Genomic DNA, 27,187 nt, shown 5'->3' with positions numbered 1-27,187 from the left:
CAGGGCAGACCTTTCACATGTCAGCCTCTGTTACAGGGCAAACAAAATTGAACATTGAACAGCTGCAGTTATATGGGCCAGAGAAGCCACTAACGATCCTTCCAGTCAAAATCTGACCTACCTGAATGAAACGTTGGATCCTAACACAATCCTATCCTTAAACCGGCTAATAGACACGCAAGAGGGACGTGTTTCAGTTGAAAAATACTTTCAGATGTACGGCAATATAGGGAGGAGCAGTTCACACGATGAAGACCAGAAGTGACACAGGAACAGGCACTGTGTTGGCATTGACTTCATATTGTGCAGCGACCTACCTTAAGTGGAAGGCTGCTTGCCATTGCAACCTCCAGTACATCAGATACTGTTGGACTCTTTAACCGTTTGTACATAAGAAGATGCGAGGGGTGCAAGAAACTGCAGAGGGCATATTTCGGGGCTCTAGCAGCACTTCAACATAGTAGCTCAAGATTAAATAAAGGATGTTATTTCTTACAGTGTTTTCCTAACCACCCCTAACCAGCATCACCGCCTCTACAACCTGTGATTCTACCACCTCTACACAACAGCTGCACCATTCACCATGGGTCACTGGGGATCATAGAGACCATTCAGAGTTTTCACTTACAAAGTCTCTCACAATAACTCCACAATGTGGGGGTGCTCTACCTTGCTGCCAAATGAGCTGCCCCTTAATAGGTTGCAAGTGTTCCAAAGCAGACCATTTTCCAGTTCTAGTGATACTTCTTGAAACATATCTTGGTAAGTTACAGAACAGACAGTACTGTTGTTGTTGTTGTTGTCTTCAGTCCTGAGACTGGTTTGATGCAGCTCTCCATGCTACTCTATCCTGTGTAAGCATCTTCATCTCCCAGTACCTACTGCATCCTACATCCTTCTGAATCTGCTTAGTGTATTCATCTCTTGGTCATCCTCTACGATTTTTACCCTCCACGCTGCCCTCCAATACTAAATTGGTGATCCCTTGATGCCTCAGAACATGTCCTACCAACCGATCCCTTCTTCTGGTCAAGTTGTGCCACAAACTTCTCTTCTCCCAAATCCGATTCAATACTTCCTCATTAGTTATGTGATCTACCCATTTAATCTTCAGCATTCTTCTGTAACACCACATTTCGAAAGCTTCTATTCTCTTCTTGTCCAAACTATTTATCGTCCATGTTTCACTTCCATACATGGCTACACTCCAAACAAATACTTTCAGAAATGACTTCCTGATACGTAAACCTATATTCGATGTTAACAAATTTCTCTTATTCAGAAACGCTTTCCTTCCCATTGCCAGTCTACATTTTATATCCTCTCTACTTCGACCATCATCAGTTATTTTACTTCCTAAATAGCAAAACTCCTTTACTACTTTAAGTGTCTCATTTCCTAATCTAATTCCCTCAGCATCACCCGATTTAATTTGACTGCATTCCATTATCCTCGTTTTGCTTTTGTTGATATTCATCTTACATCCTCCTTTCAAGACACTGTCCATTCCGTTCAACTGCTCTTCCAAGATCTTTGCCGTCTCTGACAGAATTACAATGTCATCGGCGAACCTCAAAGTTTTTACTTCTTCCCCATGAATTTTAATACCTACTCCGAATTTTTCTTTTGTTTCCTTTACTGCTTGCTCAATATACAGATTGAATAACATCAGGGAGAGGCTACAACCCTGTCTCACTCCTTTCCCAACCACTGCTTCCCTTTCATACCCCTCGACTCTTATGACTGCCATCTGGTTTCTGTATAAATTGTAAATAGCCTTTCGCTACCTGTACTTTACCCCTGACACCTTCAGAATTTGAAAGAGAGTATTCCAGTCAACATTGTCAAAAGCTTTCTCCAAGTCTACAAATGCTAGAAATTTAGGTTTGCCTTTCCTTAATCTTTCTTCTAAGATAAGTCCTAAGGTCAGTATTGCCTCACGTGTTCCAACATTTCTACGGAATCCAAACTGATCCTCCCCGAGGTCCGCATCTAACAGTCTTTCCATTTGTCTGTAAAGAATTCGCGTTAATATTTTGCAGCTGTGACATATTAAACTGATAGTTCGGTAATTTTCACATCTGTCAGCACCTGCTTTCTTTGGGATTGGAATTATTATATTCTTCTTGAAGTCTGAGAGTATTTCGCCTGTCTCGTACATCTTGCTCACCAGCTGGTAGAGTTTTGTTATGACTCGCTCTCCCAAGGCCGTCAGTATTTCTAATGGAATGTTGTCTACTCCGGGGGCCCTGTTTCGACTCAGGTCTTTCAGTGCTCTGTCAAACTCTTCACACAGTATCTTATCTCCCATTTCGTCTTCATCTACATCCTCTTCCATTTCCATAATATTGTCCTCAAGTACATCGCCCTTGTATAAACCTTCTATATACTCCTTCCACCTTTCTGCTTTCCCTTCTTTGCTTAGAACTAGGTTTCCATCTGAGCTCTTGATATTCATACAAATGGCTCTCTTCTCTCCAAAGGTCTCTTTAATTTTCCTGTAGGCAGTATCTATCTTACCCCTAGTGAGATAAGCTTCTACATCCTTACATTTGTCCTCTAGCCATCCCTGCTTAGCCATTTTGTACTCCCTGTTGATCTCATTTTTGAGATGTTTGTATTCCTTTTTGCCTGCTTCATTTACTGCATTTTTATATTTTCTCCTATCATCAATTAAATTCAATATTTCTTCTGTTACCCAAGGATTTCTAGCAGCCCTCATCTTTTTACCTACTTTATCCTCTGCTGCCTTCACTATTTCATCCCTCAGAGCTACCCATTCTTCTTCTACTGTGTTTCTTTCCCCCATTCCTGTCAATTGTTCCCTTATGCTCTCCTTGAAACTCTGTATAACCTCTGGTTCTTTCAGCTTATCGAGATCCCATGTCCTTAAATTCCTACCTTTTTGCAGTTTCTTCAATTTTAATCTACAGGTCATAACCAAGAGATTGTGGTCAGAGTCCACATCTGTCCCTGGAAATGTCTTACAATTTAAAACCTGGTTCCTAAATCTCTGTCTTACCATTATATAATCTATCTGATACCTTTTAGTATCTCCAGGATTCTTCCATGTATACAACCTTCCATGTATACAATAGTACTGTTAAAAAATTAAAATCCAGTTAGTCCACCGCTGAAAATCCCTGCGCATACACTCATGCCAGGAGAATTTAACTCTCTCTCTGTTGCCGCATAGGGATTCCTAGAATTCCAGTCGATTTTCGTTCTGCCATTCACCTTAAAAGTCAGTTTGTCGCTCCAAAGAATGCTTTGGTAAAACTTGAGGTCGACTTCTCGCAGATTATGTGCAACTTACATAATTCCATATGCCTGTTGGGATCAGCCTTACTTAGGCCTTTAAGTAAAGTAAGCCTATATGGCCTCTAGTTCAGATTTCCTGAATCCTTCTTAGGCTTGTACTTGCTTTTCCATACTCCTTGGACGCTTTTCTTTGAGATTTAGTTGAGGATTGCACAAATCCCTGCGCAACAATGTCTTCTCTACTTACAGGCTTTGGCCTACCTAAATGAGCAAGCTCTCCTACCAACCCTGTTTCTTTAAATCTTAAACTTAATTTGAGATTACCTTGTTGAGATGGAGATTGGATGTTTGGAAAACGTTCCACAAAGAAATCATAAACGTCACTGTAATTATGGTCATGTTTTCCAACATGTTTGCATACAAAAATGATACACACTGTTCTGCAGTCAACTTTCTATCCACTATTTCTCAAAGAGCGACAATCAACATAATCTAAAAACGCTAGTGTCAGCTGCCTTATGCGTACTGTGCAATACTAAAACAACCAAATACCACAACGCTAGGCAAAACAAAGACTAAGAATTGCTAGTGACAACTGAATTATAGTTCACTCCATACTATTCTGCTCTAGAACAAGTCACATTCCGCAGCCAACTCCCTACCATATTCCTGTCATATGCGTACTACTTAGGAGTGGACAGTACCAGGTCATCTGTTCAACTTTCAATGCAACGACTGCAGCTCAACCCATGAATGTCATGATGATGAATACAAGACTGCTGATATTTTATCTTCTTAGGAAAGATGAGGAAGGCAAGTCATTAACTGTACTAACTGACTGTAAAGAACTTATCCTTATCCATTGTATTTAGAAAAGGACTTTGGAGAATTCAAAAATTTTATTATAAAGAAATATCTTATGCGGGATGATTTGATGAATATAATTGTTTCAAGTTAATAATATTTTGTCAAGCATTGAAAGTATATCAAGCTGTTGAAAAACAGGGGATAATGCTCAGGTGAGCGGTTCAGTTATGGAAATAATGACTATGATACTTTAAGAAACTCCATGCTTGATTTGTGATGGTGTCTCTGACGAAAGAAAATCAGAACTTAAAATGCTCAGTAAAGTGGTAAAATAACGTTTTAAGAAGCTTAAATTTCAAAAGCTCTCCCTCAATGGATACAGCACTGGAACCTATATTTTCAGAAATCAAGTACTATAAAAACTATAAGAACAACTTAAAAATCTATAACATACAAAACTAAACTCCGTTCAAACAGGTCTTGGAAGGTATCGACTGGCTGCCGAGTCACCCTGAGCTGATAGGCACCACTGGATGATGGGCATGTGGTAAGCACACAGCTCTCCCAGCTGTTGTCAGTTTTCGAGACCGGAGCCACTACTTCTCACTCAAGTAGCTGCTCGATTGATCTCAGAGGGGTTGAGTGCACCACTCAGAAGACTCAGACGGTGACCTATCTAAGCTCTAGCCAAGCCCAACAATGCTTACCTTCGGTGATCTGATGGGAACTGGTGTTACCACTGCAGGCCGGCCGGAGTGGCCGAGCGGTTATGGGCGGTTCAGTCTGGACAAGCCACCAGAACCCAATGTAATTGAAACTGGTTTGGACATATGAAAAGATAAGTTGTTGACTAGGAAAATCCAGAAAACATGTCATCATTTGTTACCAATTTAACAAACAATAAAGAAATTTTGGTAAATAAATTACATATTCAATTTACTTTGTAGTTTCACCAATCCTGCAGCTTCCATCCACACACTACCTCTAAGGCAAACTTCTTTTCTTGTTGATGATTTTTACTGTACAAGTGTGGATTATCTTATCCTAACTTGATGTCTTGTAATCGGCGAGCTCTAATGGAAGTGCCACTGGAGAAAAAGGGAGCTATAGTGAAATGCTTTCTATAATGCAACTCTTATTGTTGGACTCTTCGACAGGGCAGTAGAATTTTAAAACTTAAGAAAGCTCAATGGCGTTGTTGCTGAGGTGACTTTTGGGTTAGCCATGTTTAATTTGGATTAAAGAGCGCTGATTTGGAAGAGATGTGGCTAGATTTATGTCAGCTTTCACATTAAAATCGAACCTTTCTTATAGATGCATTTAATACCTACTTGCAAACTTCATGACTTAATTTCACCCATTCACTACTGAAGTTTACTACAATAGAGGCAAACAATTAATTGCCATCATCAAAATGAGTGCTTTTCATGTATGTTCCATTAACACACATTCCTACCTATTTCACGACCAGATTTCATGATAGTGACGTTCTTCCTTGACTCTACATCTACATCTACAGCTACACTCTGAAAACCACTGTGAAGTGCGTGGCAGAGGATATGTCCCATTGTACCAATTATTAGCCTTTTTACCCACTCTGTTCACATATGGAGTGCAGGAATAATTATTGTTTACATGCTTCTGGGCACTATTTAATTAATGTACTCTTGTTTTCATGATCCATGGGGGAGTGATATATTGGATTTATTGCGGACTGTAATACATTCCAAGAGATATCACAATAAACCAGTTCTTGAAACTTTGTCTGTAGGCTTTTTCAGGATAGTTTACGTCTATCTCCTTTCAGACCTGAATTTCCTACTGCTATGATCTTAATCACTTGAATCTGTACCACTGGTGTATATATTCTTCAGTATGTTAGTACATAGATGGACTATAATTCAAAATTTTAATGGACTGTCCAAATGTTTGTATAATGTTCTCTCTGTTGTTAGTTACAGTACCATTTTAACAGAAGAAGTATACATTTTTATTTAACTTTTTTTATATTCTTACAATTTACAGTTCTTTCTCTCTTCAAATTTTCTTGTATCTACTCACACCCTCTGGAAGACATTTACTAATAGTTTTGTTTAATTGATCATATTATATAGCATATCGTGAAATACCTTAGTACCTAAACAGTTCCCTTGTTCTTTTTGAGGTCATCTTTCCATTTTGATTCTTCATACCTGCTACAACCTTGACAGACGCACTGATGATCCAAATTCGTTATGATCACTGCCCACTGCACGACTGGATGCCACCTGGTGGTGTTGCAAGCACATGACAGGCTTAGGAAAGCAGACAAGAGGAACAGAGACAAATGGGAAATCATTTTAGGGATGACATGGACTGCAGATGGGGAAATCCACTTACATAAAGGCCTTTGACAAAGAACACATTGTTATGACCCATCACCAGGGAATTAGCATCACAGACGTAGCTGGTAGGCTGTCCACTTGTTACTGTCGTGAGCATCTGTGGAAAGTGGTTAAAGAATGGAGAAACCATGAGCAGCCGAGAAGTTGTTGAATGTCAATGCTTCACCACAGAATGCAGAGGTCAGAGGCTTGCCAGCTGTGTAAAACAGAATAGATGGCGAAGTGTGGGAGATCTGATGACAAAGTACACTGCTGATGCAGACACAAGTGTTTTGGAGCACACTTTTCTGCGTGTGTCGTTGAACATAGGGCTCTGTAGCAGATGACATGTATGAGTTATTGTGATGACACAACAGCATCACCAGTTACAACTGTAGTGGCCTTGAGATCATCGAGATTGGATTGAACTAACGAACTAACTGTGATAAAGAATGAGCTTTTCAGGGGAGTGTGCACTAATATGAACTTTCCTGCCAGATTAAAACTGTGCACCAGACCGAGACTCAAACTCAGGACCTTTGACTTTCGCGGGTAAGTGCTCTACCGACTGAGCTACCCAAACACGACTGTCCTCACAGCTTCAATTCTGCCAGTACCTCGTCTCCTACCTTCCAAACTTCACAGAAGCTCTTTTGCGAGCCTTGCAGAACTAGCACACCTGGAAGAAAGGATATTGTGGAGACATGTCTTAGCCACAGCCTGGGGGATGTTTCCAGAATGAGATTTTCTCTCAGCAGCGGAGTGTGCGCTGATATGAAACTTCCTGGCAGATTAAAACTGTTGGGGGCCAAGACTCGACCGCATAACCTTTGTCTTTCATGGCAAGTGCTGTACCGACTGAGCTACCTAAGCATGACCCATGACCCGTCCTTACAGCTTTAGTTCTGCCAGCAGGTAGGAGACGATAAACTGGCAGAATTGAAGCTGTGACGACAGGTCATGCGTCGTGCTTGGGTAGCTCAGTCGTTAGAGCACTTGCGCGTGAAAGGCAAAGGTCTCGAGTCCGAGTCTCGGTCTAGCACACAGTTTTAATCTGCTATGAAGCGTCATGACTGTGATAAGGTTTATTAACATTCAAAAAAATTCATAGCAGATGTTCTTGACAAAGTTTGTATGAAAAGTGCTGAGAAATGAAACAACATTGTTGTCAAAAGATTTCAAAACATGGGCATCTATTTATATGTTAGAAAAAATATAGGCCTATACATACAAATACATCAAACAATACTTAGCACAAAATGCATAGAACCTTTTTGGTGGTTCAATGTATTTCTTCTTCTTTCTAAGTACTAAATAATATATTTTTCTTTCCATAGAGTTGAGTTTCCCACTATTAAATAGGTTATTGGATGAAAATTGTTTATCGGTTTATATACTTACTTAAGCACAGAGTAGGCAGAAATAATTTCTTATTTTCAGATAACTGGACTCCTTTGTGGAACACTCTTAGCAAAAATATATTAACTGACATTATCATTCGCTGGAAGAGGTACTGTAGTCTTCTTGTGCAAACCTATTTATTTATCAACATCGCTATATTAACAAAAATTACTGAACTACTAGTTTCGGCAATATGTGCTGCCACCTGGAGCTCTATAAAAAGAAAACATGCGTGGACTGGTCACGCAATTTCAGGCGCCATGTCATTGATTGCACGGCCCCTCCTGCCGGAGTTTCGAGTCCTTCCTTAGGCATGGGTGTGTGTATTATTCTTAGCATAGTTTATGTAGTTCTAAGTCTAGAGACTGATGACCTCAGCAGCTGGGCCATTAGGAATTCGCACACATTTGAACATTTTCTTATAAAGAAGATAATAGGGCATACACACTGCAGCTTAATGACAAAAATTACATATCCAGTTGTAGTAGTTATGTCATACAATGCTTTAACCACTCTGTCACATTACAACTATACAGTATGGCTTAATACAATAACTCACATGAAATGCTGTTTATATGTCAGATACTAGGCAAAGTCTAAATATAATAACGAATATCTCTAATAACTAAAATTTAAATAAAAAATGCAACCATAAGAAAGTCAAGGCATTACAATTACATGGCAGGCTTGCTGTCACAACGTATGTACAACATGGAGTACGAATGGTATGACGAAGAAATGTGCAACATCTTTCCTTTATTCAGTATAATGCCATGTTGGCTGCAAAATAGTAACTGATGACTGGGTTTAGAGTATAATGGAAGATGCTGAGAGGTACCACCATGTGATGGTCTGCACTGCATGACATCAATTAGGACTAATGTAACAGGGTCACATTTTTGTTTAACATTGGAATTAACAGAGGAAACATGACATCAAAAAAGTGTAAACTAACTAATCATAAGAGCAAACTTTAAACAAATTGTATGTAAAGGAGACTCAGAGTCTGTGAAGTGTCATGGATGGCCAGCTATGCCATCAGATAAAAACTGGAAACATATTGTGGTGTAACAATGATATAATATATCATATACATTAACAAAATGAAATTAAATGAGCATATGGCATTGATGGCTGGGAGGTCCCATTAGGGAAGTTCAGTCACCAAGTGCAAGTCTTATTTCAGTCGACTCCACATTGGGCGATTTGTGCATTGGTGATGAGGATGGAATAATGAGGACAACACAACATAACACTCAGTCCACGAATCCAGGACCGCTGCATAGGAGGCAAGCATGTTACCACTCAGCTAAGCAGGTGGACATACATTAACAAATTTATGCCATATAATGTACATAACACAATAAGCTTTAGGGAAAACTACACAGCCGATAGTCACATAATTATAAAACATTATTTGACCTTATTGGTCAATTTCACTGCAAGGAAAGAAAGATAATTAACAATTATGCAACAGGAAACTGTGAAACAAGCCCCTACACAATGCAGGCCAGCTCTATAAAATACAGTTCATGTATAAAACATTTCTAAGAAAAACATGTACCAATATAAAAATATGTCTAACATATTCCTTTTGTTTGATAAATGTTTAGCTTTACATCAACGTGCTGTCACAGTGTAACATTGTTGTTGAATCTGAGAATACATAGGATAATTTATAAGGGAAGTTAACATAATTAATACTTATTGGCCAACTATGTTATATAACTGCAGTGATACCTTATTTTCATAGCCTGAATCTGTTAGCATGAATGGCAAAATACTTTTTTTATTTAATATATGTATTGTATCTGTCATGTACTCATCGGTTTATGAGAGTTCTTGTAAACAGTTCCACTACCATTTGTATCACAATAATAAGGGTGAGTTTCAGGAACTAAAAGATAATGATATCAGAGGCTGCATATACTAAGTACTGTACACTTTTGTATCTATTTTGTTGCCATGTAGTGTGTGTCTAGAACTATTTCATGCGTGGGAGTGACATACTGTAATTTTTTTATAGAACAGAAATAACATTCTCAACTGAGAGGGGTAGTGATGTGGTTATTACATTGGACTCATATTCGAGAGGATGATGCTTCAAAGCCATGTCCACCTATCCTGATTTACGTTAACTGTGATTTCCCTTAATCAGTAATTCAAATGCCAGTATTGTTTTGTTGAAATGGCATGGTCGGTTTCCTTCCTCATAATACCCTAATACGAGTGTGTACTCAATCTATAATACCTAGTTATTGACAAGACATTAAACACAGATTTCCATCTCATTTTCTCCTCTAAAACATTCTACAAGTTTCCAAAATAATCATTTTGACTCTTTACACTTTCTAGGGCTGTACTGCTTTGTGTGCTATTCCTGGTGAAGCCTATGCCCATATGCTTTACAACTGTCTTACCACTCCACTGTCTTTTGAAGATTTTTAATATCATTTTGTTTGTTACATGGTCAAGAGGCCTTGTAGCTTGAGTATTCTGGCCTAAACCTTGACCAACATCATCACAGTGCAGTGGGCCAAGGCTTATTATAATAATAGTTCCAGTACCAATATTATCACGACAAATACGATAGATTGTCAATAACCAAGAAACTTATAGCTGAGTTATGGCAACCATTAGCTGCACATACAGTTTCGTAAACTTTAGTATTTATTTCCTTGTTACTTTGAAAGTCTACATTATTTTACGTATGACAGTGGTATATCGTTGCTTCAAGTATTATACCAGTGTTCTACATTCAGTTTTACCATTAGTACTGTGTTGGGATTTGATTTAGGACCTAGGTGTCAAGCTAGGAAGTGTCACTCCAGTTTCGTCTTAATGTTCAGCATGCTACAGGAACATAATCTTGTGATGTACATTGCATTTAAGTATTAATAAAACATTTTTAGTTGCATATATCGTATGACGATAAGAATAAAATAATATTTTCAATGCAGGGTACTGATATATGTGTAGTTCATAAACCCACAGGTACAGCACAGATACAATACGACAAGTAAATAAAAAAAAGTATTTTGCTGTTCCTGCCAACTGATTCAAGATGTGAAAATAAGATGTCACTGCAGTTAAATAACATATTCAGCAGGTAAGTGTAACTTCTATTAACTTCCCTCATAAATAGGCCTATGTATTTCAGAAATAGTGTGTAATGGTTAAAAACCAACTACAATTTTATTCATACAGTAATGGAGTGTTGATGTACGGATAAAATTTAAAAAATGGAAGGTATATTTTGTTTGTAGTTTTATACTGGTACATGCAATTAGTAAAAATCCTTTATACATGAATTGTATTTTACATTGCTAGACTACATTGTTAAGTGGCTTGTTTAACAGTTTCCTGTTACATTAGCTTTAACTGTCATTTTTGCTTGCAGCAAAATCAACCAATAAGGTCAAATCCTATTTCATAATTCTGTAAATGTCGACTGTGTAATTTTTTCCTAAAGCTTATTCTATTACACATATTATATCACATAAATCTGTTAATGTCATTGTTACATCACAATATTTTTCCAATTTTTATCTCATGTCACAGCTGGCTATCCATGACACTTTGCTGATGCTGTGTCTCATTTATATACAATTTCTGTAAAGTTTTCTGTCGGGATTCCTTGGAGTATACTACTTTGATGTTACGTTCCTTCTGTCAATTCCAATGTTAAACCTAAATATGACCCTGTTACGTTAGTTGTAATTAACGTCGTGCAGTGAAAACCGCAACCTGGTGGTACCCCTTAGCACTGTCTTCCGTTATACTCCAAATCCAGTCGTCGTTAACTGTTCCACAGCCAATATGTCATTATATTACAAAAAGGCAAGATGTTGCATCTGTCTTGTTCGTACTATTTGTACTCCAAGTTGTACATACACTACAATAGCACATCTGGCATGTCATTGTAATGCCTCGACTTCCTTGTGGTATTTTTACTTATTTTTGTTTAAATTTCACTTATTAGAGATATTCATTATTATATTTGGATGTTGATTGCATCTGACCATATCAATAGTATTTATGAGAAATATTATTTTACAGTATATCGTGTAGACCTAATGGAAAAGTGTGGTTGTAGCACTATATGATGTAACTACCGCAACTCATTTTTATGGATATGTAACTTTTGTTACAAAGCTGCTGTGTATTCCCTATTACCTTTTTTATAAAACTGCAAGCATAGGCCACTTTACACAGTTGGCTATACTGTAAGACTGTAAGACGGCATAGTTTCTATTTATACAGGGTGAGTGACTAACTATTGCCACCAAAAATGATAGGCACTGAGAAGTTTGTAAGACAAAAGTAGTGTGGGACAACGGGGGCTATAATACGACATTGGCTTTTAGTTGTTAGGTGTGGTCACGTCAGAGATATGAAGGTCAAATGGCTCTCAGCACTATGGGACTTAACTTCTGTGGTCATCAGTCCCCTAGAACTCAGAACTACTTAAATCTAACTAACCTAAGGACATCACACACATCCATGGCCAAGGTAGGATTCGAAGCTGGGACAGTAGTGGTCGCGTGGTTCCAGACTGAAGCACCTAGAACTACTCGGCCACTCTGACCGGCTATGAAGGTCAACTTTGTTTCTTTTTTTTTTACCAGGATGCTATAGTTTGGTACTTATTTTCTGATAGTGGATATCGAGAAGAATCCAACAATGTGTAACAGTAATGTCTTTGAAGCTCAAAGAAGGTCACAAAGGTAGCATAAATGTTCATTTACAGAAGGTGTTCAAAGTGATGACCATTGGTATTAATGCAGTGCTGCAATATTCTTATCATGGATTGAGTGGTATTCCTCATCACTTCGGCACTTATCGAAGCGTATTCTCTGACAATTCTCTCTCGCAAATCTTCAGGTGTGTTGGAATGTCTTTATAAACAATGTCTTTTGCGAACCCCCACAAGAAAAAATCCAGAGGCGTCAAGTCTGGCGAATGAGCTGGCTATGACACATCTCCTACATATCCAATCTAACGATTTGGGAATTGTCTCTGCAACTCATTTCTAGCCATCAGTGAAAAATTTGTCGGACTCCCATCATGTTGATACCACATTCTGTTCCTTGTTCTTGATGGTATTTCTTCCAATAACAGACCTAATGTTTCTTGTAGAAATGTGTTGTACTTCCTACCATTAAGATATCCTTCGATGGAATAGGGGCCTATAATTCTGTTTTCCAGAAACCCACACCATACATTCACCTACCACGGTTTTTGATGTGCAACTTGCTTCAGACAACATGGATTTTCATTTAACGAATTATGCTTGTTACGCAAATTAACTTTTCCATGGTTCGTTAATGAAGCCTTGTCAATAAATAAAATCAAATTAATAAATATGTCATTCCTTGGAATCTGAAGTCGAGCTCATTGGCAGAATTCAATGTGATGCATAAAATCTCTACCAGTTACTTCTTGGTGGAGACTGATATGGTAAGGATGATATTTATAGCGATGGAGAACATGAACAACACTACTCTGGTTCATGCCAGAGTCCCTTGCGATTTGACGCAAACTAACACAAGGATTTCGAGCCACAGTAGCAAGAGTACCAATTTCCGTTTCCTCGTTAGTAATTTTCCTTTGCCATTTATGTTTCCAATGCATTAAAGATCTAATTGTTCTCAATTTATCATACACATATTTAAATGTAGGATGTGTAGGGTAAGTACGTCGAGGATATCTTTCAACGTGTAACTCTCTAGCTCTCACTGAATTTCGTTGGCATTCTCTGGAAATGAGAAGCATCATTCACATTCGCTTGATTCGACGGTACTAATCTTACTGTTCCCATTAGTGTTGTATTGCAAAACCATCGAATGGTGTTTACATGTCACTGGCATGTTAGATGGATAGGCCGTATTCGGCGAATATTTAATATTCGCACGATATACGAGAGAGAGAGTTATAAGTGATAACGAATACCACCCAATCCATGATAAGAGGATTGCAGCATTGTGTTGATACCAGTGGTCACCACTTCGAACACCTTCTGTAAATAGACATGCATGCCACCTTTTTCACCTTCGTTGACTTCAAAGACCTTGCTGTTACACATAATTGGATTCGTCTCAATAGTCACTATCAGAAAATAAGTACCAGACTATAGCATCCCATAAAAAAAAAAACTGACGTTCATAGCTCTGACGCTACCCCACAAAAACCAACGTCATATTATGGCCCCCGTTGTCCCATGCAACTTCTGTCCCACAAACTTATGAGCTTCTATCGTACTTTCGGAATTATTCTAGGTGGCCATAGTTAGTCACACGCCCTGTAGATCTGGAGATGGCAAAACATATTGGCGAAACTAGTAAACCAGTTACTGTGTTAGCATAGCGATCTTGGCAAATAAATGGTTTTCACAAGAAGACTACAGTACAAAAGTATAGAAGACGTCATGGAAACCTTTGCAATGTGTCTCTATAACAAAGAAGACGACGAGTGGGCGCAGCTAGAACATGTTACCCTCCGATGTTACCAGACGACGCCACTGTCCTTCTCGACAATACAAATGTGAAAAGTTTCTTCACGTACCATTCTGTTTCGTTGACGAACTGTATGAATGCAGCCTTAAGGAGTGGTTTAACGTTTCTTTCCGTTCTGTTCACTCGATTCTAAATCGATCTTTATGTGATTTTTCCGTACGACTTCGATATTTGACGTGTCTTCAACATTTGAATATCTTTGGCCCATAACAAAAATTTTCCCGCGAGAGCGCCATTGTATTTGTTCTTAGCCGTTGAATGTAGGTGGGTTCGGTTTGAGGTGACAGGTTAATACCGCTTCCATTATTGGTAGCTGAAAAATGTCTTCTGATAAAGTTTGCAAGACAACGGAAGAAGAAATCGAAAATGATAGTGAGAAGGGTAGTGACAGTGACGACTCTTCGGATGAAGAGGGAGGTATCAGACTCGGTGACATTTACATCCCACCTGGTCCAAAGCCCGTATGTTCCTTTGATAGTAAGGGACCGAGATTGATGATTACACACATTGATAACGAAAATTTCAAAAGTTATGCTGGAAGGCAAATATTAGGGCCTTTCCATCCGGTGAGTGAAGATTTACTACTAGTAAATAATATAGCATAGAGATATTGTGTTAGAAGTTTGTCATCACGTTCTCATTCATTTATGTGCAAAGCTATGGCAACGGCTTTATATTATATATGTGCCTCTTGGCAGCATTGTACTCGTTGCATGTCATAACAATGTTTTCTGCCCATATTATAGTCGGTTTCGTAGTTAGATGTTGATTAAATATCAGTGCAGCTGTCCTAGGTGATCGCAAGATTGTTGTAAAATTTCTCGTTTCTTTGACATGTAAATACGTAGTTGTGCACAATGGCCTCTTATTCCCATTATTTTAAAAAATTGAAAATGTTGAATTAATGTCGTCTGGTGTGACAAGTCACGTAGGAGATATGCAACAAACGCCGTAAACAATATGGCCATTATAAGGTGATGTTATTGATGTTTGTGCCGCCGGCTCTGGGTATTGATTTCTTACCTGATCTGTGACATTATGGCTGCTGTGACGTCACGTTTTTGTGTGTATTTTGAATTGAATTTCTGTGTAACGTAACATTCTATCGATCGTAATCTCGATGCGGAAAGTAATTCGTTAATTTTTAATGTTTATCAGAAACGGAGAAATCAAGGCTTCCTAGGAAAACTGTTGTATCACTTACTTAATTTTTTAAGATCTCGTGCTTGATTTTCTACTCGTTAGATAAATTGTATTCGTTTTAGAATGTAATTTTGAAGAAAAAAAAAAGGGGGGGTGTATGTGGTAGAGGGCATGATGATGTTGGACCGTAGTTGTGGAGAGCAGTTGTTTCAGGCAGTCACTCTTTTTCCTGATATGATTTTTAAGGCAGTTAAAGACAGGCTAGCTTGTACTATGTTAATAAAAAATTGTATAACAGATAGGTCAATCTTAATGTCAAAGGGGGGACTAGTTACAAGGGGTTAGATGAATTGACTTCATGCATTTGGCTGTGGATCATTTTGTAGGAATTAGGGACAAATAAATAGACCTGCACACATACAATTCAAGGGTGTTGGGGCAACGAAAAGAATTATTGGGTGGGGAAAGAGGAATTATGTGCTACAGAGTCATTTAGACTTTGGAAAGCAGGGAAGAATGTGTGTGCCAAAGGAAGTGAGTAAGATTTGTTCTTGAAATGGTGATGTTTTTATTTTTGCAATTATTTTTATCTGTTAATTCTGTTTCATGTTTGATCTTGATGTATGGGGGTGTTTTGTAAGTGGTTTCATAGGTAGCTTTGATTTCTGGGAGCACAAACTACTTGCAATACTGAAACTTCCTGGCAGATTAAAACTGTGTGCTGGATAGAGACTCGAACTCGGGACCTTTGCCTTTCGCAGTAAAGTGCGCTACCATCTGAGCTACCGAAGCACGACTCACACCCGGTACTCACAGCTTTACTTCTGCCAGTATCCGTATCGTACTGATGGTAGAGCACTTGCCCGCGAAAGGCAAAGGTCCCGAGTTCGAGTCTCGATCGGGCACACAGTTTTAATCTGCCAGGAAGTTTCATATCAGCGCACACTCTGCTGCAGAGTTAAAATCTCATTCTGGTATTTGCAATACTAATCACCTATTTGGAGGCAGGTAGGTTAGAAAATTTAAAAGGGGAAATGGATAGGATAGAGTTAGATATAATGGGAATTAGTGAATTTCGGTGGCAGGAGGAACAAGACTTCTGGTCAAGTGACTACAGGATTATAAACACAAAATCAAATAGGGGTAATGCAGAATATGTTTAATAATGAATGGGAAAATAAGAATGCGTGTAAGCTACTACAAATAGCATAGTGAACGCGTTATTGTGGCAAACATAGATATGAAGCCCACACCTGCTACAGTAGTAAAAGTTTATATGCCAACTAGCTCTGCAGATGACGAAGAAATTGAAGAGATGTATGATGTAATAAAAGAAATTATTCAGATAATGAAGGGAGATGAAAATTTAATAGTCAGGTGTGACTGGAGGCCTTGGGAGAGCCAGTCCTGACAAAACTCTACCATCTGGTGAGCAAGATGTATGAGGCAGGCGAAATACCCTCAGACTTCTAGAAGAATACAATTCCAATCCCAAAGAAAGCAGGTGTTGACAGATGTGAAAATTACCGAACTATCAGTTTAATAAGTCACAGCTGCAAAATACTAACACGAATTCTTCAGACGAATGGAAAAACTAGTAGAAGCAGACCTCGGGGAAGATCAGTTTGGATTCCGTAGAAATGTTGGAACACATGAGGCAATACTGACCCTAAGACTTACCTTCGAAGCTAGATAAGGAAGGGCAAACCTACGTTTCTAGCATTTGTAGACTTAGAGAAAGCTTTTGACAATGTTGACTGCAGTACACTTTCAAATTCTGAAGGTGGCAGGGGTGAAAGGCTATTTACAATTTGTATAGAAACCAGATGGCAGTTCTTGGAGTCGAGGGACATGAAAGGGAGTCAGTGGTTGGGAAGTGAGTGATACAGGGTTGTAGTCTCTCCCTGGTGTTATTCAATCTGTATATTGAGCAAGCAGTGAAGGACATAAAAGAAAAATTCGGAGTAGGTATTAAAATCCATGGAGAAGAAATAAAAACTTCGAGGTTCGCCGATGACATTGTAATTCTGTCAGACAGCAAAGGACTTGGAAGAGCAGTTGAACGGAATGGATAGTGTCTTGAAAGGAGTATATAGGATGAACATCAACAATAGCAAAACGAGGATAATGGAATGTAGTCAAATTAAATCAGGTGATGCTGAGGGAATTAGATTAGGAAATGAGACACTTAAAGTAGTAAAGGAGTTTTGCTATTTGGGGAGCAAAATACCTGATGGCCGAAGTAGAGAGGATATAAAATGTAGACTGGCAATGGCAAGGAAAGTGTTTCTGAAGAAGAGAAATTTAACATCGAGTATAGATTTAAATGCCAGGAAGTCGTTTCTGAAAGTATTAGTATGTAGTGTAGCCATCTATGGAAGTGAAACATGGACGATAACTAGTTTGGACAAGAAGAGAATAGAAGCTTTCGAAATGTGGTGCTACAGAAGAATGCTGAAGATGAGTATTGAATCAGATTGGGGAAAAGAGAAATTTGTGGCACAACTTGACCATAAGAAGAAATTGGTTGGTAGGACATGTTCTGAGGCATCAAGGGATCACCAGTTTAGTATTGGATGGCAGTGTGGAGGGTAAAAATCGTAGAGGGAGACCAAGAGATGACTACACTAAGCAGATTCAGAAAGATGTAGGTTGCAGTAGGTTGCAGTAGGTACTGGGAGATGAAGCTTGCACAGGATAGAGTAGCATGGAGAGCTGCATCAAAACAGTCTCAGGACTGAAGACCACAACAACAACAATCACCTATTATCAAGTACTGTGACACTCTGTTACTCCGTACTGTTAATTTCAGTGCTAGTTTTGTACGACAGCGACTTGCTGTGTAGGGAATTTTGCATAGTGTACTGAAGTTGGAAATTGTTTCATGTTGTTGTTACTGAGTTTGTTGATAGTAGGTTGTAGTGGACTGAAAAGATGTATTTTTGAAATTATGGAAGAGGTTCAGAATTTGAGTGTGGTTACCTTGTGACTCAGTAGAACAGCTTAATGTCACAATAATGGCTTTGTTTTAGCTAGAGGTCTGTTAGGATGGAATGTGATTAAGATTGCAGTTGGTGAACCCAAAGAATCTGGCATTGGAAAAGGTAAGGCGTGACACTAATCTGTAGTATAGCTTGATGTCTGTTAGTCTGGACCTCAAAAGTTTGGTTGTGAGTTTGTGTATCCAATGAATCTGTCAGTGGAAAAAGTACAAATTTAATCACTCCTTGTTTGCGTTGCAGCTGGTTGAACTGTGCTAGTATCTGCAAACTAAGGACATCATCACAATTAATGAGGTATTAAAAAGAAGCAGTGAAATATTTCTCTGCTTAGTGTTGTTACCCAATTGATCTGCATGAGGACACTGAGTAAATGGGTCAATGTTTTCAATTAAATTGTGGCATGAGGTAGAGGATCAGTGTTTTTTAATCAGTCATGGGAGAAGGTAGGTGGATCAATGTTTATTAATATACCAATTGTGACTGCTACAAATAAGAATTGATCCATATACCTTCTCTAATAATTTAATTTAATAAAAATTGATCCATTTACTGGAAATATGGAAGCGTCCGATCCTACCCGTCTGCTTTGACCCATGACATCACAAATGTGGCGGAAATGACCATAAACCACTATTTCAATATGGCGCATATAAAGTCGGTACGTACACGTTAAAAGGACAAAAATACATCGAAAAACAAACACATACACTTTCCACAAAAAGCCTAATGGGGTGGAAAATGGGGTGTTTTTGGGTAGGGGCAAACTAAATATAAACAAATTTAGACACCCACCCCCATACAAAACCACACAAAATGATGAAGAAAAACGATGTCACAAAACTCCCCAAATACCACTAAACACAATATCATCTGGAATCAGACACTTCCTTTGACCTACTTAGCTTAACAGCAGCTCCCGATCCCATAAATTAGAATCCAACACTTCCCTTGGCCTATATAGCTCGGAAACATCTCCCGATACCAATATCAACATACACAGCCACACACTGGGATCACACTTCCCTTGACCTGCACACTGTTAATTTTATCCGTCATATCCATTGCTGAACAAAAACAACCAATTAATTTTACTAAAATTACCATACGATGTACAGCAAACAACACTAAATTAACCTTCACGCAAAATTAACTCACTGAAACGAATTCCACTACAAACACAGCCGACACTCTAACAATTCTGGATAATGAGCAAAAGCAAACTGAGCACATTACACCACACAAACGAAAACCCTGAACATACCACCAGAGAGCACAACAAACCACAACACGACGACCTCTACAAACACGCCACACTCACAAACAAAACTCCGCGCCGTCATGACGTCACACACAACACCCTTACGTCAGCCGACGTGTGGGATCGGATGCTTCTGTCGACCCCATTTACTCATTGTGCTCATGCAGAACGATTGTTTAATCATATTCACTGTCACATTTGATAGGTTTTTATGTCATAACAATCTGAGGCATGCACCAACACATGTATTATCATGCAGAGCTAAATGACTTAAATCTGTCCACTTAATAGCACTCGCTACCATAATCACAAAGTATCTCATGAAACTCAGTAATACACCGAAAAACAGTATACAGGGCAATGATTTCAATTATGTCACAAGAAATGCATTGCCTCTCTTCTGGCCTCTCGTTGGTTATGTCAGAGAATCACCCTGTTGGCTGCATGAAATGGATATGGAGCCAACCTAGGAGTAGTAGATAAGCACTGCCGTTAATGCTGCTGGCCCAGTGCTAGACTTTAGCCAGAGGTTTCATGTCTAGCTACTTGTAGGTGAATAAGAAATGTTTTTACGTATTCTGACCAGCAGTTATAGTATGAAATGTTAAAGCAGTGAAAGTTAAATTTCATTTTGTGCGTTAGTAGCAGAGTTATTCTATAAATACACAAGTACTTAAGAATTGTCATAAAGTATAACCTACTGTTGTGAGTTTGACATGAGCATTGGATGAGGAAGGATGGAAGTTCACGCTTTGCCTGATTTAAGTATCCTAGTTTTTTTCTAAATTAGTGCAGGTAAATGGCACGGTAGTACCTTCAACAAGGCTGCAGCCAACCACCTCTCCGGTCCTTACTAAATACCTCTGTATATTACTTTCATTTACTGTGGCTATAATAAATTTATGTTGTTTAACCATTTGTTTTATTTAGAATGGATTAAGGTCATTTGATTTGCAATTGACTGCTTTGTCACAGGTTTTTTTGCTTTTGTGGAAGTATTAGCAGTGAGGCTTTGGGTGGTGTGAATATGTGAACTCTAGCCCTTTGCTTCATTAGTCAGTGTTCAGCAAGGCAGTTAAGTTGGCCAACAAATATGTAATATATTCACGTATGAATCTTTGTGATAAACTTTCTGCCCTTTTATATAATAAGCTGTGTAAGGAAATTTCAATGTCGAATATTTGTTCGTTCTGTTATCATTTATTTTATTAGTTTGTGCCTATCACATTGATTGTATTCATGATGATGCAGTGCTTTGGAATTTCATTAGGTTTACAAATATTTTTCTGTTAAAAGATGGCTATATGTGGTCATTTATACAAGTGTTTTTAACACTTCAACAAATAGGTGATTAATGTAACCTTGAAAGAGGTGTACAATTCTATATTGAATTTGTGGCTGAGTTAGCCACTCTAACTATAATCTAATGTAGATATCTCGAACAAAAAACACTGTCCAGTAGTTTGAAGAAAGCACAGGTACTATCCATCTACAAGAAAGATAGTAGAAGTGACCTACAAAAGTACCGTTCAATATCATTGAAATCGATTTGTTGTAGAATCTTATAACATATTTTGAGTCCAAACATAATGAAGTATCTTCAACAGAATGGTTTCCTCCATGCCGACCAATACACAGCCTTGAAAACATTGATGATGTGAAACCAACTCACAACATGAAAGCTATAGGAAACTCTCTTGCTCCTCCCATGTCTCTTACCTGGCAGCCTGCTGTACGTAGTACTTCAATATCCTGTGTGTTCTCAATGGTACTTTCTGGGGTGCAGGTCGAACCATGCTCCTCTGTTTGTACCAGTGTCTTGCCTATGTGAAACTAGACTATGGGTGCTTTGTTTATGCGTCTGCATGTCTGTCCCTCCTATGCCATCTCAACACAATCCACCATGGTGACATCTGTTCTGCCATTGGTGCCTTTTACACTAGCCCAATTGAGTCTGTATGCTGAAGCTGCTAAACTACCATTGTGACTTTCTCTTTGGAAAGTATGCACTCAGTTTGTCTGCAGTGTGTGACCACACATCCTATGCCGCCTCCTTCGATTATGCCTTTGATGACCAGTTTGGGGAGCGTCCCTCTTCTGTTACCTCCTGGAGTATGTTTCGGCACTTGCTCTGGCAGCTTCGCTTCGCACTACCTGCAACTTTCCCGGTGGGTGTGAGCCCTTTACCCTTCGGAAGCGTCCAGTGTTAACCTTGGCCTTCATTCACTTTCTAAAGACACTACTCAAGCCTGTCTCTTTTGTCTTCAGTTTCACTGCCTTCGCATGGAGCTTCCCATTAGTACCTTTTCGTACACTGATGGCTCTTGAACTGACCATGGTGTTGGGTGTGCCTTCATTGGCACCCACGTCTTTTGACACTGGCTTCCAGCACACTGTTGAGTCTATGTGCAGTGTACACCATCCATCTCTTAATGCAATGGCTCGAGGAAACCTGTCACTTGCTCACTCTTGGTGGAGCCACTGTGATGTATATGTGGGTTTCCTGGTCATGGCAGTATGTCAGGAAATGAGGCTGCTGCGTCTGAGGCTGCAGTCATCATCTCAGCCCACTAGTTCCTATACTCCCTCCACTGATCTGTGTCCCTGTCTGTCAGGAGGTGGTATCCCTTTGGCATTGCCATTGGTCCTCCCTTTGTGGGAATAAGCTTCGTATTATTAAGCCTCTGCCAGCAGCTTGGATGACCTCTTGGCCCTCCTGCTGGGAGGTGGTCATTTAACTAGGTCGCGTGTTATCACTGCCTTTTTAGCCATCATCATTTGATAAGTGGCACTCCCCTGCCTCTTTGTACGCATTGCGCACAAGTTTAACTGTCCGCCACATCCTGATGGAGTGCCCTTTTTTTTGAACTGTTCATGTTCCCGGTTAGATTTGCCGTCTGAGTTATTGGCCGTTTTAGCAAATGACGCGTGGGCTGTCAACCTTGTTTTACTTTTTATCTGCCAAAGAAATATGGCGAAAGCCATTTAATTTCTAGTTTTGGACCTCTGTTTCTGTATTGTCTTCTGTAGCCCTTTCTCCATGTCCCTGTTTTTAGCTGTTTTCTCTTCTGTCAATTGGCATAGATGCATAGTCATTTTTTAATTCCTCTCTGTCTTTGTGTTGTATAGTTTTGACTTGGGTGTGTATGACTCCAGTTGTTTTTGTGCTGCAAACAAACCTGAAAGCCTTTTATTAAGGCAGTTGGGTAAATGCTGTATTTCTTAGTTTCTGGGAAGCATTTGACTTGGCACCACACCAGTGCTTATTATCAAAAGTTCAGTCATATGTTGTTTAAAGTGAAATTTATGATTGGATTGATGACTTTTTCATAGGGAGAACACAGCATTTCATCGTGGATGGAAAGTCATTGTCAGATGTAGAAGTAACTTTGGATGTGCCTCAAGAAGTGTGTTGGGACCTGTTGCTGTTCTGTATAATGATTTGAGAAAATATTAATAGTAACATAAGGCTTTTTGTAGATCAGTTATCTATAAAGAAGTACTGTCTGAACCAAGCTGCACAATTATTAAGTATGACCTTGATAAGATTTCAAAGTGGTGCAAAGATTGGCAACTTGATTTAAATGTTCATAAATATATGCAACACACACACACCTACCTTTGACTAATATCAGTGAGTCACATCTACATCACATGGATACTCCGCAAATCACATTTAAGTGCCTGGCATGGGGTTCATTGAACAACCTTCACAATTCTCCATTATTCCAGTCTCGTATGGCACTCTGAAGAAGTGAACGTCTATATTTTCCACGCATGCTGTGATTTCCCTGATTTAATTATGGTGATCATTTCTTCCTATGTAGGTCAGCATCAACAAAATATTTTCGCATTCGGAGGAGAAAGTTGTAGATTGAAATTTCATAAGATTCCACCGCAGTGAAAAACACCTTTGTTTTAATGATGTCCACCCCAAATCCTGTATTATTTCAGTGGGAGTCTCCCCCCTATTTCGCAGTAATACAAGACGTGCTGCCCTTCTTTCAATTTTTTCGATGTACTCCATCAATCCTATCTGGTAAGGATCCCACACCGCGAAGCAGTATTCTAAAAGAGGGTGGACAAGTGTAGTGTGGGCAGTCTCCTTAGTAGATCTGTTATATTTTCTAAGTGTCCTACCTATAAAATGCAGTCTTTGGTTAGCCTTCCCCACAACGTTTTCTACGTGTTCCTTCCAATTTAAGTTGTTCGTAATTGTAATTGCTAGGTATAGTTGAATTTACAGCCTTTAGATTTGACTGATTCATCATGTAATCGAAGTTTAAGGGAGGCCTTTTAGCACTCATGTGTATGACCTAACACTTTTAGTTATTTAGGGTCAATTGTTGATTTTCGGACCATACAGATATCTCTTCTAAATAATTTTGCAATTTGTTTTAATCTCCTGATGACTTTACTAGCTGATAAATGACGGTGTTATCTGTAAACAATCTAAGACGGCTGCTCAGATTGTCTCCCAAATCGTTAATATAGATAAGGAGTAGCAAGGGGCCCATAACACTACCTTGGGGAACATCAGAAATCATTTGTTTTACTCAATGACTTTGTCAGTGTGAGCTGTGTTGCAGTTGGAATCTGCTAATGCCTGCAAATACCTGTGTGTAGGGATATGAAATAGAATGATCATGTAGGCTTAGTTGTGGGTGAAGCAGGTGGTAGACTTTGGTTTATTAGTAGAATACTGGGGTAAGTGCAATCATTCTACAAAGGGTATTACTTACTAGTCACCTGTGCAGTTCATTCTAGAATATTGTCCAAGTGTGTGGGACCTGTACTAAATAGGACTAACAGGGGATATTGAATGTGTGCAGTGAAGGGCAGCACATACGGTCACAGGTTTATTTGACCCTTGGATGAGTGTTAATGGTGATGATGAAGAAACTGAAATGGCAGACTCATGAGGGTAGATGTAAACTGTCCTGAGAGTCTCCTAACAAATTGTCATGAACCAGCTTCAAATAATGACTCTAGGAATATACAATCATCCCCTGTGTTTCGCTCACATGGGGATAGGGAGGACAAGATTAGAATAATTACAGTAAACAAAGATGCAGTCGTTCTTCCCATTCTGTACAAGTGAATGGAACGAGAAGAAACCCAAATAACTGGTACAATGGGATGTACCCTCTGCCACGCACTTCCCGGTGTTTCGCAGAGTGTGAATGTAGATGTGTAATAAGCGGAATGTTGCAACAGATGAGTCTTGTCACATTCTACTACATTAAAAAATAGTAAAATGTCAGTTTTCCTTCGCATCTCTGTTTTTGCGTGGATAACATCACACACCATGCCTGGTCAAAGCCAATGTGCAGTATGTGTAGTTTCAATCCACCTGCTCAACCATCTCCATTGTATATATGTGTAATGAAGTCCATGGAAGGTCGAATAGTGGAAAACATTCATGTAGTTGCAATTTTTTGTGTAGTGGTATGAGGGAGTGCCATGAAGAAATACTAAAAATCCTGATCAGTGGGGTGTTTGCAGGGGGGGGATTAAAGTATCATTTTGGTTTCTCTTGAATAATTTTCCACCGTTTATATCTACATCTACATGATTACTCTGCAATTCACATTTAAGTGCTTGGCAGAGGGTTCATCGAAGCACAATCATACTATCTCTCTACCATTCCACTCCCGAACAGCGTGCGGGAAAAACGATCACCTAAACCTTTCTCTTTGAGCTCTGATTTATCTTATTTTATGTTGATCATTCCTACCTATGTAGGTTGGGCTCAACAAAATATTTTCACATTCAGAAGAGAAAGTTGGTGACTGAAATTTCGTAAAAAGATCTTGCCGCGACGCAAGTCTTTGCTTTAATGACTTCCATCCCAACTCGCGTATCATATCTACTACACTCTCTCCCCTATTAAGTGATAATACAAAAAGAGCTGCCCCTTTTTTTGCACCCTTTAGATGTCCTCCGTTAATCCCACCTGGTAAGGATCCCGCACTCTGCAGCAGTATTGTAACAGAGGACGAACGAGTGTAGTGTAAGCTGTCTCTTTAGTGGACTTGTTCCTTCTTCTAAGTGTCCTGCCAATGAAACGCAACCTTTGGCTCGCCTTCCCCACAATATTATCTATGTGGTCTTTCCAACTGAAGTTGTTCGTAATTCTTACCCCCAAATACTTAGTTGAATTGACAGCCTTGAGAATTGTACTATTTATTGAGTAATCGAATTCCCACGGATTTCTTTTGGAACTCATGTGGATAGCGAAGACATATCCTAATAAAAATTAAACCACATTAAATTTCGTATGAAAAAAGCTCCATTCATTTCATCTCAAGGACTAATAGTTTACATGGGGTGGGAAAATTGCAAATAATTGAAAATGTTTTAATGATATAAAATTGTGTTGTTACAGTAGGTTAAGAACAAATACTAAGTTTTTGTATCACATAAAGTGCAGTAGAACTGTATTATGAGGTTAAATAAGTTTTGAGGATGTCAGGCTGGAGGGGAAGTGGAAGGTACAAGCATGAAGTGAGGCAGGTTGCCATATTGCAGTTGTGAACTTACTTCCTTTGTAGGTCTGCAAATGGAAAGGTTTGCAAGCAATACTCTGCACTCTGCACCTCACTACATCTAAAAACCAACTACAGGGTGTTTAACACAATTATACTGACCCTTTCACTGTTTGCTACAAGAATCTCTGGCTACACAGTGTCCAGACCCAGAGGTGTTTATTTTCCACCAAGTTTATTAACTCTACATGGCATACATATATGTAATACTAGTAATAAGAGCACAAGAAACACATGTGGACAGATTCTGTGCAAATCTCTGCATGTTGTTTTACGCTGTTAGAGGAGAAATTGGTTATTAGTCATCCTGTACAGCAGTTTTTCTTCTGGGAAAGGTGACTTCCCCCACCACAAGTGCTGCTCACTTTTACAGTCTTTGCCTTGTCAGGATTTCCTGTCCAGTTCCCTTGTGTGAGTGGACTTCAAAGAGTTCGTGTATATACAGTGGCATTTTTCAGTTTGAATACTTATTAGCAGCTGTTAAGTGCCATTTATGTAAAATACACTGCCATAAACAATGGCTGAGAAATATTCCGTTTGTGTTATGTTGTTTGTGACTATGCAAGGGAAAGGATCTGCAGTGGAAAAGGTGGTACCTTGCTGCTATGTGTAATGGACAACATATTGTTGGCCTGTGTAACCATTTTGTATTCACTTGGTGGTGAAATAATGAATGGCTAGATAGTTACTGCCCTTCTCATCATTGTTATTGGTGGACTGCATCAATCTCTTCCATTCAGAACTTTATGGCACTTTGAGTAGGCTGCACTGAATGGAATGGGACTGATCATGTTAAAGTGTAGATCAAAATCAAACAATGGAAAGAGTGGAATAACAACATTATTGGACAGATGATTGCTACTCATCCATAGTGAAAGACAAGCACAAT

General features: G+C 39.0%; 1 protein-coding gene across 2 annotated transcripts in view; it reads left to right on the top strand.

The window, feature by feature from the left end:
* Positions 1-14,360: 14,360 nt before the first annotated feature.
* The window catches only part of LOC126297598 (structural maintenance of chromosomes protein 4-like), a 242,578-nt gene continuing 229,751 nt past the window's right edge, over positions 14,361-27,187 (top strand). Inside the window, exon 1 of one of the 2 annotated variants that reach the window (XM_049988578.1) lies at positions 14,361-14,913. In XM_049988578.1, the coding sequence (XP_049844535.1) occupies positions 14,668-14,913 (246 nt within the window). In that variant the 5' untranslated portion in view covers positions 14,361-14,667. Of the gene's footprint in view, positions 14,914-15,356; positions 16,025-27,187 lie in introns of those variants that run through there. The other variant, XM_049988579.1, reaches the window with a different exon arrangement.

The sequence above is a fragment of the Schistocerca gregaria genome, chromosome X (genome assembly GCF_023897955.1).
Source record: "Schistocerca gregaria isolate iqSchGreg1 chromosome X, iqSchGreg1.2, whole genome shotgun sequence".
In the NCBI taxonomy this organism is placed as follows: Eukaryota; Metazoa; Arthropoda; class Insecta; order Orthoptera; family Acrididae; genus Schistocerca; species Schistocerca gregaria.
Note: the sequence above shows the minus strand (reverse complement) of the source record. Positions and strands in the feature narration are given on the sequence as shown.